This window comes from Cupressus sempervirens, chromosome 2, assembly GCF_028749045.1.
Source record: "Cupressus sempervirens isolate cs-2001-9-10 chromosome 2, ASM2874904v1, whole genome shotgun sequence".
Taxonomy (NCBI): domain Eukaryota; kingdom Viridiplantae; phylum Streptophyta; class Pinopsida; order Cupressales; family Cupressaceae; genus Cupressus; species Cupressus sempervirens.
This window is the reverse complement of record NC_143119.1, coordinates 494,161,197-494,183,742: the sequence shown is the minus strand read 5'-3', so window position 1 is coordinate 494,183,742 and position 22,546 is coordinate 494,161,197. Positions and strand designations below refer to the sequence as shown.

The window sequence follows — 22,546 nt, the reverse complement described above, 5'->3', positions numbered from 1 at the left end:
ACCATAAACATAACTCTATTCCTAACTCTAACCCTAAATCTAACTCTACCATAATTAGACTCTAACCCTAACCCTAACCCTAACTTTAATCCTAACTAAAACCATAACCCTAATCCTAAATCTAACCTTAACCCTGACTCAAACCCTAACCCTATCCCTACAATAATCCTAACTCGAGCCCTATAATAACCCTAGCCATAACCATAACCATAACCATAACTCTAACCCTAACCTTAACCATGAGCATAACTCTAACCCTAAATCTAACTCTACCATAGTTGGACTCTAACCCTAACCCTAACCCTAACTTTAATCCTGACTCAAATCCTAACCTTAACCATAACTCAAACCTTAACCCTAGCCTTACTATAACACTAACCCTAACCATAACCATAACTCTAACCCTAACCTTAACCATAACCATAACTCTAACCCTAACCTTAACCATAACTCTAACAATAACCATAACCATAACTCTAACCCTAACCTTAACCATAAACATAACTCTAATCCAAACCTTAACCATAACTCAAACCCTAACCCTAACTCCAGCCCTAACCCTAACGCTAACCCTAACCCTTATTGTATCCCTAAGGTTAACATTAACTGTAATGGTAACTTTGTCCCTAACCATATATCTACGTTTGACTATAACATTTTACATTACAATATACCAAAAATAAAATTACTTTTTTTAAATCTAAATTAAACTCCATAAATTAATTTATTTTTTAAATTTGAAGCATAATTTTATAGGAACTTTATAAAATTAATTAACAATTTTATAATAACCTTATCAAAATATAAATAAAAAGTAAATGTTTTTCTTACTGCATCACAACTGCCACTAGCTTATATATATATATATATATTAGGCCAAGAGTAATCGTTCTCGAGGCACCTATTTTTTTCATAAATCCCAATTTTGATTCAAATAACCTTGTGATTAAATAAAAATAAGTGCCTTGAGAACAATTGCTCTCAGCATTATATATATATATATATATATATATATATATATATATATATATATATATATATAATTTAGTGTATGTATGGTGGTTTTCTCTCTACAATTATGGTATGATGGTACGATTTGTAGGGAGGATAGATGCGTCCATTAATTACTTTCATATTCTGAAAGTACAATGTAAATTGACATAATTTCAGGTATATGTCCATTACAAGCCATTTGGAATTTACTCAATTATTGCTTAACAGTCACATTTGGGGAGAATCATTTCACCTGAGCTTTGAACTACAAAATTATATTAAATTGGGAGGAGAAGCCTAAAATGAAATGGTGAATTGTGAGTCACTCATCAGGGAGGTCTTGGGTTCGAATTTACTCGAGATTAACACATAATGATAATTAATCTTAATAGCAATAATAAATGAATAATAAATAATCCAGGCTTCGGCTGAAGGGAATCTTATTTGCCAAGGCAGTCCTCAAAATTATTTTTTTATCTGTAAAGATTGCTGTAAAGTTGAAGGATCCAGTCATCTATCATATTCATTGCATCTTGAGAATACAACTCCAAACAGCATTTAAATGAGATAATAAAATGACTCCGAATATGAATGGAATAATGCTAGAGTAATAATATGGTAATCCGATGGATCAACGGAAATGTCAACTTTTACAATTACAATAATAGCCAAAAGCTTTGGGCTAGAAGACGAGCAATAATAGGAAGCCACCAGTCTAAAAAGTCTTAAATCAAAATTTAAAGAGAGACAAAGTACATGATTTTTTTTCCATGGTCAAAGTCTCACGTGAGAACTCACCTCCTTTTTGAAGGAGCAGCACAGTTCAAAATTCGGTTTACATATCAATGAATATCAGGCTTGAAATGTTGATCACTTTACATAGACCAGCAGCAATTTTGCCTTCTCTTAGTGAAGAACATTAAGACCGAAGAGGACTTCCCTCAACTGTCCCTGCTCCGAAAGGGAATTTTCTTTTGCTTTTGCCATCATATATTCTATTGAGACAAGTATGAACTCCCAAAATGTTTAGATGATACATTAAAAGGTGCCCGGACACAGCACGTATGCCACACTTTGCTAGCCTTTACATCATGGAGGATATCAATTGCTTCACAAAACTATGCAAAACATTGTAGAAGCATACTGGCGGCTTCTTATACCAGCCCTAGATTTTTTTACTAAGGCAGAGGAGGTAAAATACTAAATTCTTACGTTCATCATGATAGAATTGAAGCCCTCTGCATTTCAGAGTCCTTTGCACTTCACTTTGATGTTATTATAGGCTATATTACAAAGCCCACAAATTGTAGATGTGAATTTTATTATTGGAACTGGGGCCATTTATGCCTCTTCAGTACTTTTCAGAAAGAATTTGAATTAATCAGCTAAAAAATGGAGCTGCAAATGATAACACGCTAGGAACGACTAAAAGGTTAAACAAGTATTGACCACAGGAGACATCAGTAACCCGAAGTGAACTAGGGTCCTTTTGTAGAAAGCATATGCCAAACTTGCATCTCAGAGCTATTTCCTCACAAATGGTTTCTGGCAGACAAGTAACCTCTGTTCATCATCATCCTCGAGTTCTACTATCCGAGCATCCCACCGCATTTGGGCGGCAATAGATCTGGCTTCTTCAATTTTTTGAACTTCATCACGAAGCACAACCCAACCCTGTGATCATCATTCAAATCATTCCATGAGTTCCCCAGCACGTCAGCAAGCATTGATATATTTAACATTAGTCCCTGAAGTCTAAATAATTTAAACATAAAACAATAATTGACTTGAGCCGGATTAATGTAACCTCATCCGACTCGTATAGCTAGTTTACCGAATCCTTCTGGCTGTGCAAATAAATTAGACAGTGAAAAAGCCATATGCAACATCCTCCGAACCAATTGACAAAGAGGAAAAAGGCGGCAGTAGTTACCTCTGGCCTAAGTATCCGATCCATTTCTACAAACAAATCCAACATTCCACATTTATATTGGTGATACTGTTCTTGTGACAGTAAACCTTCTGCATGAAGCATATCATATGTTCTGGGGTAGGTAGGAAAAGCCTCACACCTGCAACATAGAACCAAGAAAATAAATTACATCTCCAATAGAGAAACATCATTTTTTTAAATGTAGTTCCTATCAAAATCTTAAAAAGACAATTATCAATTGCACAGAAAAAAGAATTAGTGTCCTCACTGAATAGAATCTTGGTTTAATTTCCCTTCTAATAACTTGGTCAGTTTTTAAAAGAGCCTTTCTTAAGAAAAATCCAACAATCCAAGTATTGGTTTCTCTCTATATTAAAATGTATTTCCCATGTCACCCAACAATGCCAGATTTTTCAGGGGCTCACTCAGATGGTGTTCTGATGGCACAGAAAATAGGAGAAATCAGACCCTTATTTTAGTTATTAATTCTGCCAGCTGGGCACCGGAAGATGAAACAATAAACCCTACTTCAGTTTTTGTAAATGTTGTTTACTTAGCAAAGGAGATATTTGATGCCTTGGCCTTTTCTTGATTGAAGTATTGACATCTATCAGAAGATGATGCTCAAGAACGAACTCAATGGCACACACGAGTGTGCACAAACACAGTAATCACCTTCCCAATGAAGATCACAAAATTTAAATTTTGTAATCAACTGGTAGCTATTGGGGTATTGGTGAAGAATTGGTACCAATAGCATTCAATTCTCCGTCCTAGGAACCATGTGTTGAAGACGTTTGCATTCACAAAACCCTTCCCTGCTTTTGAGAAGCTTTGAGGTGATTTCATTCCAAGTGAAGACCGAATTGGAGACTGTTTCAACTAGAGCAAAAGTAGCCCTCATTGGGAAGATAAGGAATGGTGGTAAGAAAGGACCTAGGAATGGTCAAAAGGCAAGAAGGGATCATCAGATTCTATGGACCACGGGAAGAAAGACTTGAATCGTGTGAATAGTTTCAGGTGCTGCATGATAGACTACTGTACATCTTAGAGCCTTGCAAATACCAAAGCCAGGCAGCAAGAACAGGAGTTTGCAATGAGTGCACAAACTTTTGCTGAAGTAGATGAGTTAGCATCCAAACTAGAGGCAACTTTCTCCATAGTATCATGCCTTTCCACTAACATTATTTCTGGTGAAGGGTAGTACATGAACAGCAGAGCACACAAGTTAGGTGGAGTTGGGCCATGAAGCCAGTTGTGGAGTTACCAAATTGGACTCTCTCTCCTACGTGCTTTCGAGGAATTTTATTGAGCTAGATGATGTCGTATATTCCTAGTAAAACAAAGAGTCTTCTCTTAGTTTTATGCTCGTCAAACAAGCAATGTATTTCTCACTTTGATGGTCAGAAAGTGATGATTAGAGGAGTTTAAAATGGTAGCCTTTACAAGATACTTGCTGATCTAGTCAAGCATGTTTAACAAGATGCCACGATGGAGGAGAGACCTATTATTATGGAGATAATTTTTAAACCTGCTATGGAATCATTGATGATTAGTTCCATGAATGCAACTGATGGAGAAAGACTTGAAGAAAACCAGCACAATTCTATTGCCAAAGGATTCCCTCAGAAAGAGAGAGTTTAACATGATTAGACTCTTCAGTTGGCAAAGAATTTTCTTAAAAAGAGAACTTTATTTTGTTGAGTTATTTGCTTGTAGCCTTGTACAATGTACTTCTGACTTTGATGGTCAGCAAGTGATGATTAGAGGAATTTTAGATGGTGGCATTTACAAGCTACTTGCTGATATAGTCAAGCATGTTTGACAAGATGTCATGATAGACGAGAGAGACCTATTTTTACAGGGACAATTTTTAAATTTTAAACCAGCTATGGAATCATTGATTAATTCCATGAATGCAACTGATGGAGGAAGAACTGCAGAAAACCAGGACAATTCTATTGCCAAAGGAATCCCTTAGAAAGTAAGTTAAACATGATGAGATTCTTCGGTTGCCAAAGAATTATCTTAGAATGGGAGTTGATTTTCTTGAGTTATTTGCTTTAGATAATCATGATGTAGCCACTTTGACAGAGTCAATGTCAAAAGAGAAGTTTTAAACTCAAAACTACTAAGAGTGCAGTTAGGGTGGATAGAAAACAACTTTCTCACAAAGAGGAACTGTTAATACATTTCTAGGAATTGCTCAGATATTGTTCTCGTGGCATAAGACATTAGGAGAAATAGGACCCAATCTTAGTGATTAATTATGCTAGCTATTTGCTAAAAAATCAGTCAACAGCACCTATTCATAGTTTATAAACTACTGTTTCAGCATGGAGTTTGTTCAAAGCTTAAGTACTTTATACTTTGTGTGTGGTGCTGATTTTAGCATATTCTTGGGCAGTGCTGCTTTATTCCTAATGGATAACAGTCATATGTTTTTAATTTCAGTTGGCGAGACAGCAGACATATAATTTTAGCTTTCTGCTTTAATCTGTGCAGATGATGCAGTGATATACTTTTACTAGGAGAAAGCATCTTGAAATTCAAACATTGTCTTTGTCTTTTGATTGCCCAAGTTGGAGTTAATTTAAGATCCTGTGTGCTCACTAGTTTACATCAGAAGTGCAGAACCAAAACTCAGATTAATAAAATATTTACACAGCAACCATTATATTTCTAATTTCGATTTTATTACTTTCCTTGTACTTAAAGAGGTTAGCACATTCAAATTAAGGACTCCAACTGCAGTTTTGATTGAAGGCTAAGACAGTAGAAGTTTGTTCAAACCCTAGGCTGCAGAATCTGCATACCACATACTAAATTTTAACAAACAAATGCAAGGGGAAAAGTAAATTGTCCTTTCCAAGACCTAAGGAAATGAAGAATACTTATTTCTAGTTCCTTTTGTCAGTAAAATTTTCCATTATATTTGCCCTAAGCAAACTGGGTTTATAAATCATAAATTGCAGTGTCTCTAGTAAAATGAAAAATGCTGCCACATGTCTTGAATGCATCAGCAAAAGCAGCATCTTTAAGAATGCCTACTGGTGGTTCCTTAGAAGGCAAAGCTAAATAATGTTGACTTTGAGATATATAATTAATTATTTCCACATTAAGTTGTTCTTTAAAGTTATTCATAATTTAACAATCATGTTAAAATATATAACCATAAAAACTTGATAGATGAAAAAGTGGACATGGTTAGGCGGTTTGGAGGTTTGATTTATCTAATGCTTGTGTTCCCATCCCTGCAAGCTTAGCTAGACTCGTGCCAGAATTATTGCATGAATAATATGTATTGATTGTGTATTGTTCAACCTTGACCTACATTGGACTGGGAAATACTACAAATAACCTGTTATTTGTTCTAGACAGTAGTGTGTAAACAGAGGTAGAAGATAAATGTGATAGGTGGCCTAAAAAGCCACCTTTCTTTTATTCCTGCCAAACATGACGTGTGATAGTTGGAGGGGACCCATCTTAGTACACCTTATATTTCATAGGTTATAAAGTTGCTTAGATATCATATAGGTTAAAAAAATGTTAAGGAATGTGACATCAGTGGTAGAAGCTTACCTTATAAATTATTGTCAGACAATGACAGATCTGAAACTTGATATCAATCACAGCAGGGATCTAGAATAAATGTTTTGTATGAATTTCTGATATCTTACTTCTTTCAATGAGGGACCTAGAATGAATGCTTTGTATGAATTTCTGATATCTTACTTCTTTCAATGATCAATGCTGATGTAGTCTTTTCAATTTGCAGGTGGGCATATATATAAAGATGCAGATCGTAGATGATGTGTGATGTGTTTCCAAACGATCATGTCACTTGATATAAATAAGGAACAAATGGTTGTGCCTCTATATGAGACTACTCTTAAACATCAGTTGCTATCCTTAATCATATTCAGTGATTATATGTTTCAAAGAGCCCAACCATTATTGGTGTCTGATGTTTCACAATACCCAAACTTAGTCCGTGATATGAGACAATGATAACAGTAAATAATCAAATCATATTCACAGTCTGATCGCTGCTTTATGACAGGGATTAGAATCAGTTTGAACAGTCAATTAAGATACATCTATATGCATATAAGCAATAATCAGATACAGGATATCCTAACGATGCTACAGATTCAACAAAAAATACTTATACAGTTAGGCATGTTTCTAATCGTACCCATTATCCTTAAAAGAATATAGTTATGTTGGAATCTCTGAGCATCCAAGAAGATTGGATAAGTAAAGCCCTAGGGTAGGCACATCATAGTTGCTTATAGCAAGCCTAATCTCACCAGTTAATTGGTATATTTTCAACATGAACCAGACATGTTGCATGCATAGTTGGAACTGTCCACTCAATACATGGGATAATGATGAAACACTTTGATTATGTATATTAAAATTAACATAAATGGGTAGAAGTTTGAACTCTTTGAATTTCCAGTTCTCAAATTCCATTCTGTAATTTCCAAAAAGCGACTATTACCTGAGAGACACCACACCAAACATTACATAGTTATTGAAGTTTGGCTGGTTATTATGCAACTTTGGCAACAAAATTTGTTCTCTGTCTTCATTGTGCTCTCTTTCATCCTGATGATAGATCAAGGAGTGTGATCCAAAATGTTGACGCAAAAATTACACATGCAATCTAATCCAGAAGCACTGCAAACATAAATGCTACAAGGTTCATAGCTCTTGCCGTGGAGTATTAGGTGAGTACAATGGATAAGGTACTAGGAATATGTACAGTAAATGTCCCTACAAGGTGACATGACACGTCTCTTGATAACAACCCTAGATAATTAGTTACGTGTAAGTTGGTCTTAAACACCCATAATCTTCAAAGACATCAAAAGAAACCAAAAATATATTGGTTCGTAAATATAAGATATCATCTTTCTCAACATCTAAGGCAATGCAAAAATGACTTTAGCTATGATTGGCCCTGAATGTATGCCTCTCAGGTAATGACTTCTGCACAGCTAGAAAGGATAATAGCTTATGTTCGCTTAAGTCCAAAATAGCCATGTGCAGATGAAGTTCATAAGACCTGCCAACAATGACTCATCTAGTGCCTCTAGATACACTTCTATCTTATATCACCTAAAACAAGAAGAACTTCTCAAGTTAAAACTTTCAAGTCCCACCTAAGGGTAGAGGCAGCTCAAAAACTAATGCATCCAACTTCTACCTCTCTTATAGAAATTTCTATTGCCTGTATCCTTATTAATTCTTGAATAATCATCAACAAGCCAGCAGGTATCAGTTGCACAATTGTACACAATAGCTGACACCAAATAAATTTTGGAAGTGATGAAAAGCAAATAGATGAAGGCCATAACATAACAAGTACAAGAATCTTAAGGCATGCCTAAAATATGCAACTCTCAACACCATCAATGTAAGAGTATAAAATATTCTTGATACTCTCACACAATTGAAAGCATTAATAGTAACCCCTGAGACCATCAGACATGCAATGATATATCTTCACAACCTCCATGCTTATATATACCATAACAATGACCAAAGACAAGGCTCTAGAGCTCATACGTCACAACTTAATAACATTGTCATACTCACATTGAAGTTTGCCATTATGCATCACCATTCCATAGAAGACATATTAGGAAGTCACCGTACATCAAAAAAGCAATCATACAAAAAGACAAAAAGATAATTCATGACTTATCATGGTGACATGTTATACTTTTAACAATACTAGATCATATAGAAATGGCACCCTTGTGCCATAGCAGAAGAGAGCAATTGAAACATACAATGCACTGCTAATTTACACTCTTGGAATAGGAAGTTACACTTCTCAAGCAATAAGAATGAAGAAGAAAGCTTCCACTAGTTACCAGTCACAACCTAGACCAATAGGCCCTGTCTATCCCAAAATAGATCTGGTTCCAACCTAAAACAGTTAGTCTACAAGAATAACAAAATACAATATATGAAGGGCAAAGTGGAGGACGGCTGCTATGAAGAGTTTATGCTAATGTAGTGAAAATATATGCTAAAATGAACTAAAAAGAGGTTCAGGCCAGCCCATATGCTGATCTAAAGCTGCTACTATGTGTGGTTTGCTGGGGAATTTTACTTTCTACAATAGAAGCCCACTCCCTTGGCTTTCTATGTCATATACAAGTTCAAACACAGAGAGCAGATGTGTGTGCCAACTCGAAATTGATCATCTCTTTTGTATACATAACTCTTTCCTAGGAAACCTCAGTTTCTTCAATGAGGTGAGATTCTCTCACAAAACATTCTATGAAATTAATTTCATTATTTGCATACTGCGCACTGCCAAAGAGTTAGATGAGGTGTTGCAATCAAGTTGGCCAATACTCATTGGTAATTTGTTCCCAGTAAGGCAGCATTTTATTGTAAAAATTAACTGATTTTCATATTACAATACTGACAACTGTAAGGGGTTAAACTAGGTGTAACAACAAAGAGTTGTCACTCTAGTGAATAATATATGTAATCATCTCAACCTCATATATTGTATGCATTGAAAATAATGCATTTAAGAAAAGCTAGTGACTAAAAGGTCAGGTTTCAAAACTGTTTATGGTGCAATAAACTTCAAAGTTTCCTCGACTTCAATAGAATTCAAGTTCAATTATTTTCTTCAACTTGTCTAGGTTACATAGTATGTACACTGTTTTCTTATGCCAGTACTTTAGTTGCTTACTTGTGTTATTGGCTTCAACGTAATCACCAATCCTGTCCATTTGTTTTTTAAGAAAAGAAACCATCAAACAAATATTGAAATCTTTATCATCAAACAAATTAACTGGTTTCCTGGTCATGATGATAGATTCAATTATCATCTTGATAGATCTATTTCATATCTAAAATAATGTTAAATCTTCTACTTTCCCCCACAAAAATATATCTCTATATATTCATACCAATATAGTGGTATTGAGAAAATGCATCCCATTGTCATTTCCTTTCAATGTAAGCAATCTCATAAGAATAAGGAGACATATAAATGGCATTATTCACTGACCACTTCAGAAGGAAAACACAGCATAATCTACTACAATCCTAGCTTCCACGCCATTCATTTGGTATATTTAAGAAGCAATGTCAAAGATATGGTTTTCAGTTTGAAATTAACCTCTTGTCTGTTCTCAATTCTTGCTAACCACACTGACAATAGTGTGCTCATTTTGTTGCCATTCCTTTTCCATATATTGTTTGTTGGACCAGATTTCTGGATACACTAAATTCAGGGTTCTACCCATAACGATTTCTACCATTATTTAAGAATTTTGGAGTCTTCAGGGTATTTATTACCGAGGTAGGGTTCTCCACAATCAAAATGCTGCATATTTTGATTTCCAGTTACATTTTTGGAACTTCTAGTGTCCTTGTGGGTCTCTAGACGTTTTCAGCATAAACTTCAAAAACTTCAAATCTCTTTTGGCATGACAGCCAACCTTCAGGTGCCTTTTGGTCTTCCATAACTCAATCAAAGGTGTCATCACAGGTCCTGAATCACGAAGCTTGCAAACATTTAAATTTTCCCTTCAATCCATTACTTTGAGTATAAAACTTTATCCCGATGAATGGAAAGAATTTTTGTGTTAGCGAGAAAAATACTTTAAGACTTTTTCCTATTTTACTGCATAGTGACAAAATTGCGACTAAAATTATGTCACAAACACCTGCTTCCAAGAACTTATGGTACAGCCATGAATTAAATGTTTTGAGATCTTGTCCAGGGCTTATCCGAATTTTAGCCTAAAACACAATCAATCCATAAAGAGTCATCAAGAATTGTCAACCAGATATAGGACAGGCTGAGGCCACTTAATAATTGATTAGAATTTTGAGTCATCAAACCAGAGATTGGTCAAGATGTGGCCACTAACAATTGATTAAACCTTGCATTTTCAAAATCCAAGCTGCAGAAAATGCTAAACATAACACTTTACTGAACAAGTTTCAAAAGAAAGAATCAAGGCCGCACTTTGACTTTACTAATACCAATATGGATTGTGATCTGATAACTAGGCCCTATTATCTATCCATCCCCAAAATTTGAGCCAGAATGGGCCAAACTGATCTGGTATTACGGATTACACCTGTAATTCTGAAGCATATGATTGACTTTTTTTGGCTAAATTTAAGGGTAGATATGTGGAAGCCTTCAGATCCCCAAAACTAACCTTGGAGATGACTATGAACATTTTAGGTTGGCCTTAAATAAATTGAAGTCAAAATTTCATATATAAGATTGACTTAAATAGCTAAAATATGTGCTTCAAGGACTCAAATTAGAAGACCTTAGTATCTAAGATTCTATTATTATAGAACTCTGCATACCACCCTATTCGACAAGCATCTAGGTTGTTTATGCAAAGAGATATTGAAATTAAGCCCTTGGTTTTAGGCGATATAAAAAGAGAGTGAAAATCCAAATATTTAGATCTGTAAAATGGAAAAAACTTCTGTTGTAAAAGGCAAAATGGAAAAAACTTCTGTTGTAAAAGGCAAATTTATAGTAATTTATTGGTTAATTTTTCATGATAATGAGTCATCTGTTAATTTTTGAACAAGTGCAAGGGCTATAAAACAATTTCTGCAACATGTGGAGAGGGGATAGTCACTAAATAAGCCAAATGGCATATGGTTAGTCTGATGTCCCCAGCCTGAAGCTAGTTTAATCTTGTTGAAAAAAATGATTATTTCCACCCCAGAATTCAATGAAAAATGTAGGGATGAGAAGATCAAAGCATATATTTATATGCTGAATAGATTTACTTCCTCTATGAAAGAAAGTCTTGAGACTCGGACTAAGGAGGCTCCAATATTCTTCTTGGACAGTAGCAGAAATCCAGAAATAGAAGCAAATCAGTACAAAATCAAATTTAAGCTTCCAGTGCAGGATAGACATTTTTGTGTAAATATTCATCTTCAGGAAAATGGTATCCTGGGAAAATGTCTGTAACTTGACCATCAAAGTGCAGAAAATGCCGAGTAGCCTTGTAAAGGATGCAAAGAAAATCATAGACTTACGAGAGTATAAGAAGAGAATAAAAGGAAGAACTCAAGGACGGCTTTCTTCAAAAAGAAGGAACAAAATTAGTTTCATTAAGATAATACATGGTTGCTAAGGGACAGCGTATGCAGAGAGTTGTGGTAGAGATTTCTAGAATAAGAATGAATAATCAATTAAGAAAAATGATCAAAGACAAACAAGATCATTCATAGACCATAATAAAGCACAGCTAGCCATGCTATTTGCCAAGACTTGGGTAATTCATCTTATGTTAATAACATACAAAGTTATGTTGCAACCTACAACTTTATGACCACCTCTAATATTGCACATCAAGTTTATGACACTGCAAATGTCTTTTGCAAAATTCCGTAATGCTATATGTATGTATTTTGGGACCATGGTGCCGATATCATCCATGGTCAGAGTAGCCAGATACTCCTTCGTCCCTCCCTTGGCACGATCCAGGACCAGCATATCCATCAGTAGAGGTCACAGCTGATCTTTACCCAGTTGCTGTCAGAAATTGTCCCCACCCGTGTCAAAAAACCTTTATTTTCCAACTCTGCTGGATAGTATGTGATTTGTTAATTTTTAAATTTGACATAATCTTCCTATTTAATTTTTAAAAACTTGTTCATACAATTTGAAAAAGAATTGATCAAGAATTATCTCCTACTTATCAAGAATTGATCAATCAAAAACAAATTTGAAAAAGAATTGGTACTAACGAAACCTACACCAAATGAGAAAGATAAATGGAATATTTTTCTATTTCAGTGACCCATCTCTTTGTGTTATCTTCCAAAGCAACTCTACTACTTTTGCATACTGTAAATCATCTTAGCTGCCGATTCGCGATACAAATCCAATTCAGGCACATGAATCGAATCCATTGATTCGTGATTTTGTCTTCCCAATTACATATATATATATATATATATATATATACGCGCGCGCACACACACACACACACACACACACATATATATATATGAATTATATATACTAAAAAATGAGAGAAATATACATAATTCTAAAACTATATCATTTCATAGTATGATTCTATGAATCAAAGCCATTACGATTATAAGAAATAAATAAAAATTTAAATCTGGACATATCCAGTATCTAGGTAAATCGTTAAATCAACTTATTAATATCTATCTAGCAATTATGTGTAGATATTGCTTTTCAATTAACGAAAATTGTCTAATAACTTAGAAAAATGTGTTAGATATATGTGTATGCATCTTCTATGAATGTCGTATTCGGCCATATCCATATTGGGGGTCTTAAAAAAGGGCCGTATACGCATCAATGTCCATGCAACTTTCTCCATGGTTATGTTACAAAATATTATTACATCAAATATTCTGGTTATATGTCGACACCAGTATTTAAAAAAATCTTGTATTCATTTTTAAGTGGGATGATGTTGACATCTCTCCAGCTGTCTCCTACAAAGTTATTATTGTTGTATCTTCAAATCTGGCCTACTGCCTTCATTTATCTATCTCGTTGAAGATAAATGCTACAACATAGTATATTTTAAATAAGATCAGCAGAAGTCAACTTTTCTCCATCCCAAGAGATCTATTGAAAAGCTAAAGGCAAGGCGCAGACATCAAGCAAATATGGTGATTCCTATCTTAGTAAATGCAGCAAATATGGTGATTCCTATCTAGTAAATACAGCAAATATGGTGATTTCTATATTAAGAAATATTAATAAATTCAATATATGTTGTTACATCCCAAATTTTGCCCTAATTTTTAAATTGATCATGACTATTGGTTTAACAATTTTTTATTTTTTTCCTGATCATGTGAAACAGGTTAGTTAATTATATATGTTGTATCAACTATTAACAAATTATTTCTTTTCTTGATCATATGAAAAGAGTTAGTTAATTATATACGTTGTACCAACTGATAACAAATTATTTCTTTCATGATCATGTGAAATGAGTTAGTTATTATTGATGATGAAATAACTAGTACTCTATAACTGTCATTAGATAATTAACAATTGTTTGATTTGAATTAAAGATCAATATATTTTGAATTAATGTCTTGGCAAGAATGTTTTGCTTGGGTGATTACAGGAGAAGACTGAAGAGAGGGGAAGCATTGCTAAACAGGATCATCTAAAGGGGATGGTCAATTGGTTCAATCATCAGGATCGCCAGTTATGACCTAAGACTACCTTGGAAAGGGATACGAAGACTTTACCGCAAGTTACATTATGGGACTGCATGAGCTATTAGGAAAACAATATAATAAAAACATAAAATTATCTAAATTAAATATAATTCATACCTTTAGAGATTTATTATTGAACTTTCTTATTATATCATTATTATAAACACTTAAATACGAACACATATATATAAAAATGAAATGGCACCAATAAATTATAATTATATAATCTAATGATGTCACCTCATCGATATACATACGTGAACATATATAAGAGCATATAATATAATAAAATTTAAAACTCTTCAACTCCTTATTTCTTTTCCCTCTTTATTTCTCTCCTTTTTAAATTTGAATTTATGAAGTATTCGAATAGTCTTCTTGATAACCGATGGTAGCCAAAAGGTCACGGCTGACCATTAAAAGAATACCATGAATCGATTTGAAGACAACTTCCTTCTTTTCCGTCTGCATTTTCCTCAATCTCTCTTTCCATTTGCTCTGATTTCTTTTCAAGTCGAGTGAGAGCAATCTCAGAAATATATAACGATTCAAAAGTTCTTGATTCCATGTCATTGCTTTCACCCTTCAAATCTATCAACAATAGGAACTCAAAGAACAGAAATACTCAGCAAGTGACCAAGAATTTCGGCCACGAAAGGAAGAAAGCCGATATTGTTTGCAGGTCATGTGATTATCTTTGCTAAGTCCAAACCGACTTTAGTCAGCTTTCTTTACTTTCTCTTTTGAATATCATACCAAGAAATCAGTATTTTTGTTTGAAATGTTTACCTTTGAATATTTGTTGCTGCTGTATAATACAAACAGCGAACTGTATGGATAGTGTATTTGATGCATAACTTCCAAACTATCATCCATAGTCAGAATTACATACAGACCGATACCTTGCTAGTACATTGGGACCCCTTTTTCTAATATCGATCAAGTAACCATGGGATTGTTGCAATTTTGAACTCAATGATTGAATTAATTGAATTTACATGAATTAATATGAATGCAAGTGTTATCATTCAGAGTATTTGCAACACCGAGGAATTCACTGGCGAAGAAGCCATGAATGGTGAAGAGGTGTAGAATAAATAGAATGATCATGAACTTTCAAGCACCTAGGATTCGCCGGCAAAGGAGCCATGAATGGTGAAGAGGTGGAGATAACCTGTAAAGAACCAAGAATGAGGTCGGATATAAATAACTATGTAATAAAAACACCTATTAGCTCATGCATGTATTGATAATGAAATCTATTGTCAAATCGAGTGGTGGAGATCGGGTTTACGAACCCAAAATGAAATCCTTGGCCAAGGTAGTTATAGGCATATGTGCCAATCATGAAATCTTTTTGTTTGTCCATAGACATCAGTTATATAGGTATAGCTAATGGGGCACTCAAACCACCGGGTAGCTCGGATGGCTAGACTTAAGAACATCCCAAGCCCGATCCTGAGGTAGGGAGGGCCATTCTATTAAGTTTAGGATGTGTGGGGATAAGTATGGTCCAAGGTTGGGAGGTTAAGCATATGCCAATGTTTCTCCTCTCACCATTGCTGAGGCTTGAACAACATGATAAAGGGATTCCTCCAATATTTCTATATGCTTCTTATGCACTTTTACTTTTAAATCCATAGAAGAATAAATAGATAGTTTAGTTTCCAATAGCATGGATTGAATGAATACATTAGTTGATATAGAAGATACTCGTTACTTTATTTTTCAACTGAACATGTTATTAGTTAGTAATGGATAAAATGTTAGCAATGTATTCATTTATTTATTTCGTTATATCAGCTGAATATGAATTGCAGTTAGAATAGAGAACAGTTACTTTTATCCTAGTTAAATTTAGTTAATAGTCATTGTCATGTGAAATGGAATTAGTTACTTTTTAAAATCAGATAATTAGGTGTTTTAAATTGGTTATGAAAATTCGTTTGTTACATATGTCACCAACTTTTCTCCATCCCACAAAATCTTTGAAAAGCTAAAGACACCTTCGTCAAACAAAGAAGGTGATTTCTATCTTGACAAATACACATAACAGATGTAGAGGATACAGCCAAGTTTGTTCCTTTTTTCACAGGTAAAAAATAAAGTTAGATCAGAAACTTAATACCAAAACAATTTGCATACCAAAATCTTGCTACCACAATTGCTATATTTATCATGAATAATGAAAAGTTATGTAGCAGGTATTTCCATATATGTTATTGCAAATCATATGGATCCAAATGACCAATTATAGTGGTTATCGTATATCAACAGTGTGAATTTGAAATCTTATCCTGTTAGCCAGTAGAAACAAGAAAGGGAACAGATATGCCAAATTATGCCAAAGTAAGATTACATACCAATCATGCAAGACCCCAACAAAGCCTCGATCAAGTATAACTGGAAGTGTATTTGAACCACTAGTTGGTATAACATTCATGACCCAGACAGATTTCCCTGCAGTCAGCAAAGCCGCATTCAAGCCTCCATACCGAGCATTCATATCCATCACATTCCGAATCATATTAAATGGGGGTAGAGGATCCTCTTCCCCTGGTCTCTTTGGATGGTCAGAAAATATCAATGGGGTAAGTAGAGACCAATAGTTTTTCAATCCTGATATCCATGTCTGGGAATCTTGATAAAATTCTTCATGTTGTATTCCTGCAAAAAGAAACGTGAAAAGATACCTTCTTAGTCACATTCAAAATAAGCATTTATAAACTTTGTTTGAAGCCTTCAGTGCAGCATGTTACATTGAAACGTTATACTAATAGTAAAAGGAGACTTCCACCTAGCAAGAAGTTCATCATGGTCCAACTCATTCAGCTGAAAATGGAATTCAATTGATATTGATTAAAAATGAAAAGACTTGCCATGTATTGCAAGTAAATTTGAACTAGGCATCATGCGATTGGACCAGCTGGACTGATTTTGAATAGGCACCCATCTGCGACTAAGTGTTCCCCCAATGCATGAGAGAAGTGGCTGGTAATAAGGAGACTCTGCATCTTGCCCTTTGCTGCACACTGGAGGTAATCCTCCATGCTTTCTGTGATGGGAAATTCAAAATATGACCAGTATGTTAGTATGCATCTTCATGAAATATCTCTGCTTCAAAGACAATCTATATATAAATTTTTGTGTCCTTCAAAAGAATTGCAATATTTGTGTCTTGTAAAATGAGAGACATAAGGTTTGGGAAGATGATTGTAGTCAGAAACAAATACTGAAAGCATATGCCATTTAAGTCAATTAAGTGGCCTCACCGAGATGTATAACAGTCTCTGTTACTTGTCTTTTGCCAAACAACAGTTTCCTCTTGCTGGGACAACAGAATCCAGCAGAGCTTCTCAGTGAATCCAAGAATGAACTCCCACTTTCTCTGACTTTCACTTTTCAGCATAGGTCCATGCAAGTTTGTGAGTGGTGAGGTCCAAACAAAATACCCACCAGGCTTTAGAACCCGGTCAGCTTCAATTAGAAAAGCACCATCTGCTTCAACAGAGGGAAAAAAATTATTAGATAGAAAACAAATATTGATACACATAAAAATACAAATACAAAAATGATCCATGTTTAATAAATAATGATCACAATAACTAAGTTTTATTTTGAGCATTTAAGTATTGAAAACAGTTTTAAATACAATCTGTCTTAGTTCCACAAAATATGCATCATACAACCTCATGGCACATCTGCTCCTTTCCCACAAAGAGAAGGATGCAATTCGTTATCAAATAGTAAGAGAAAAAAACGGACAAACAAACTAACGGTGATCATTACCTTTCTGCTCCCATTCAATCCCACATCTTGCACAGTGAACCATATCAAAGGACAATGAAGGATATGGAAGTTGTTTAGAAACAAAAGATCCGAGCATTGCAGGAAGGCCCCTTTCAAGAGCTAACTGAACTTGACTTCCATAGATCTCATAAGATGCTATGCAAATGGTCAATAACTGTTTAGAAAAAAGATGAGCCCCAAAACTACCAAAACCACAACCAATGTCCAGTACAGTGTGAACCTGCAATACAGGGAACGTGTCAGAAAAAAACTATGCTTGAACATGCAAATTTATCATTTTATTTATGTATGCAGATTTAAGCAAAACTGAAGTTACAATAATACCCTGCGTGCTTCACAAGCAAAACTGATTTTATTTATGTAAAACAAAAAACTACTTTACTGTGGGTAAATAACTTTTAGAACAACAAAGGTATAGTATGTTATGAGTTGAACTAACAGCCTAAATTTGTTCACAATGAAAGTAAGCATTGTTTGTTTAAAACTTCTTAAATTTTCTATATGATTCCTGAGTAGATTCAAGATGCATGTACCATACGGTAGATAGACCACAATGGGCCAGGCCATAGCTGAAACTTATGAGATTATAATCGATAAGTAGGAGATATTTTTCCACAGCAGGTCAAATTGTTATATTGCTATCAGGATTTAACTGTGTAGTTTTTGAGTCAAACTCGTTGACCCATGTATCATGAGTTTCACAAATGAATCCATCCCTCATGAGATTAAATGGAACACTTGGCACTCACTGGATCTAGGTGATGCTCACAGATGGGTGACTCCCGGGACTCATTGGATCTAGGTGATGCTCACAGATGGGTGACTCCCGGGACTCATTGGATCTAGGTGATGCTCACAGAGGTGAAGCACCGGGACTTCCCAGGAGTCGCCCATCTGTGACCATCACCTAGATCCAATGAGTGCTAAATGTTCCATTTATTCTCATGAGGGATGGATTCACGTGCGAATCACTACTCATGATACATGGGTCAATGAGTTTGACTCAAAAACTACACAGTTAGATCCTGATAGCAATATCACAAGATTATAATCTACATAGATGTCCAACATAATTGTGAAGTGCTTGCAAATAAGCATGATCAACTTGTAGAATTTGAGAGCAATTTGAGACTCCTGCAGGATTTAATAAGTTCTAAAACTTTTATGGCTATTTTAAAAAACTGCATCTTGGAAGGACATGTGCAAATACTTCTTTAAATGGCTGTATGTCACTAAAGCAAAGCATCTCTAGTGGCTGTCAAGATAACACAAGAGGCAGAAATTGACAAGGCTGTACAAATGCCAAACAAAATTGGTAGGAATAATATGTGCACACAGTTGCCTTGCCCTTGCATTTATGATGATGCAGAAGAGGCTGTACATGAAATCATCTCAACAAGAGGAAAGAATCTTAAGCACTTACCCCAGCCTGAATAAACTCAGACTCATTACGTAGCCCAATCATCTCTGCAATTTGGTGGGAATAATCTTCAACTCCATCTACAACCAGCGCATCTTCAGAGCGAAAAGATATTTGATTATCCTCCAGCAACATTAACCTACAGAGAGTACCAACATTAGATTTAGCTGTAAGACTGTGAGTGAGTTGCATGAGCCCTGTTAGAATGGACATTTGAATGGAAATGAACTAAAATTTTCATATATGCAGACATGATGGGAAAATAAATAGAAACACAACATGTAAGTGATATAATTATACTAAGCATCGATGCAATCATGTTACCTAAGACATGTTCTTAAATACACTTAACTATTCTTGAAACACAGGATAATCCTTCAAATACAAAAGAACTAAAATTAGTAGTAGCAGCAAATTACAAATGATGCTATAAAACCCTGAAATCCTTCTGACCAATGCAAAAATACAGCAAATTGCTAGCTCTAAATAATACTCATGGGCACGGGCCAAATACCAATATGTTAGATCCAATGGAAATGATTATTTATCATCAGTTTTCCCACCAAAGTAACAAGAAACCAGCAGAACTTTAAACGGGGTATTTATTGAAGGAAACGATTTCCTAACTGGCTTGATTTTTACTAGATTGTCAAATCCTAAATCATGATTTGTCTCTAAACAGTTTCCTTTTAGCATTAGCCATATTTGCTCATGAAAGAATTATATATGAGATTGACAAAAATTTACAGATCGTATAATAAATTTGCTGTAATTGGTTGATAGATCCCTCATGCAGAATCTTGGGGTCAGCTAAAGAGTTGAGAATACAGTGTTTACAGCATTCATCTATTGACAAGAAACCAGTGTACCATCACTCACCTTTTCGTAAGGCTTCCTGATGAAAGCAATTGCTCTTTGGTAATCTTGACATTCCCGCTCCATATAACATCTCTGCCAGTAGGCCATCTGAGTGGAATTTTATAATCCTTAGGAGGGCGTACCAAACAAGACTGGCTTGATCTTGAGGCACCATAACAATGTCTGTCGTACTCCTCCCCATTGCTATATCCTAGAATTAGATTCTGGGTCACATTGTAGCAGGGAATGAAATCCTCTACATCCCTGCCGCAAAGACTGAGTTCTTTAGCATGTGTAATTCCGAGAGAGAGTACTCCTATATCAGAGAAATCCGCCATCACTTGCTCCCTGCAGTTAAAGGAAAATAGAATCAATATAAAATCTACTCACAAAAACACAAATAAAACAAACTTGCTTTACTTTTTTTTGTTAGCTTAATAGGAAAACTTATGAGAAGGAATCCCCCAAATACGTATCATCAAAGATAAATAGCAGGGCCGAAACAATTAAAATTGACGGGAGAGTTTCCGGATTGGAGCTGAGACAAGATTGAATAAACCGGTACTTCATTTCCCAGAAAGGAAAAAATAAACATTGGCGTACATCCAAGACATATTTCATAGAAGATTTTGACCAAGTTTTTATAAGGATATAAAACTCTGCCCAAAAACTGCATAGAAAGATTGAAAAAATCAGCAAATCAGGTCACGCTTTGTGACCCATAACGTCCTAAATTTTAAAATCAACGATTTGGATCATATCTTACGGTCCGTCGCAATAAATTGCGATTTTGTTTTGGATCACACTGCATAACCCCTAATCAGAATGTACAATCCATGCTCGGGGTCACACTTAAGAGGCCCGTCACCGGTAAATTAACTGTGTTGTAAGGAAGATTCGTGAAGCAGGAAATTATACATAACAAATAACTAAATAGCACAAAATCTGTACCTGAGCCGCCTGTAACCTCTGTAAATACTGGATGATGAAGAAGGCGAATAATAAGACGGTGGCAACGTCCAGGAGGTGGAACCGAGTGCAGCAACGAGCAGCAAGAGACTGACAGAGCAGAGAACAATGCACTTGAGCAATGAAAGTGCCGGTCCTTTTCTAGAACCCCCCATGTCCCCCAGATCCTTCGCCCCGCCACTCTCTGATGACTTTGGAGGCACTAGATCTATTAAATTGAGCTGCTTCATCCACAATCTAAGGCAATGGGGCAGTGAAACGAGCCTGGCGGAGGCTTGAGCCCGAGACCTGTCGTCACTTTTCCTATCAAAAGCAGAGCAGGCAGCAGCATCCTCCTCGTAACTGCGGCTGCTGCTCTCCGCGCTTCTCACTCGATAAAGAGCCTGATGAGCCCGCGCCATATCCACCTTATCTTCAATTCAAGCCTTCTCAAACAACTAATCAGTTCCGAACAGACAAATTAGAATTCTGATCAACAGTGCAGTAATGAGATTAATATCCTTTCGATCTAAATCTCCTGCTTGTCAGTTTCACCCCACCAGAGGACCAAAGAGTACCAAGTGGGATTCGTACTTGGGACGTCCAGACCACGAAGAATCAAAATTTTATTCCACACAACACTCTGGACGCCCTTACAGCGTCCAAATCATTCCATTGCGCATGTCCCGAAACAATGCCATTGATTGGGTATCACAAAATTCCTTATCTGTGCTTATTTTTAGGGCACCAAGGTCGGAGGTTCGAGCCCGCAGAATTTGCAGTGGCTTCTTCTCAGTTGTTCTCCAATACTGAATAAAGTCCAGTCATAATAAAGTGAATGCGAGCAAGCTAGCAATCATTTGACCAGTCCAGAGAATCTGCGGTAATTACGCTATATAAAATGTGAGAATTTTGGCCCCCACATTAATGCAGGCTGAAAGCTTTCACCCCCCACAAATTGACATGACATGAACCTCGCCATCCTCCATTTTTACCTGAATTAAAGTGAAGACAAAAATGGGTCACGAGATTTCTTATACGAGAGCAGACAGCCAGCCAGTCGTGGATAAATCTCAACAGTGAATTCTTCTACCACTTCCTCCACCGACTGCCGTGTGTCCTCTGCTAACTCATCCTCCGATCCCATCTCAACTTCTCAGCCATCGGATTCACAAGAACTACACCCTTTTTAACGTCTCTATTTCAGAAAGGGGATAAAATTGCAGTGCATTTCATTCCCTCTAGCAGTTGGGAGATGATCCTGACCGTCCGATCTGATCTTCACTGCAGAAGATACCCCGCTGCATTAGGAATTATGCAATCACCACGCACGC

General features: G+C 35.7%; 1 protein-coding gene across 1 annotated transcript; it reads right to left on the bottom strand.

Moving 5' to 3' along the window:
* Positions 1 to 1,581: 1,581 nt before the first annotated feature.
* LOC149573166 (putative methyltransferase PMT5) lies at positions 1,582 to 22,219 on the bottom strand. Its single transcript, XM_089814339.1, has 9 exons — positions 21,216 to 22,219; positions 20,286 to 20,612; positions 19,410 to 19,545; positions 17,966 to 18,206; positions 17,449 to 17,674; positions 17,056 to 17,231; positions 16,540 to 16,843; positions 2,927 to 3,065; positions 1,582 to 2,667 (listed from the first exon to the last, which is right to left on the bottom strand). The coding sequence occupies exons 1-9, from the start codon at positions 21,632 to 21,634 to the stop codon at positions 2,518 to 2,520; spliced, it is 2,118 nt and encodes a 705-aa protein (XP_089670465.1). The 5' UTR covers positions 21,635 to 22,219; the 3' UTR covers positions 1,582 to 2,517.
* Between the last annotated feature and the right edge of the window lie 327 nt (positions 22,220 to 22,546).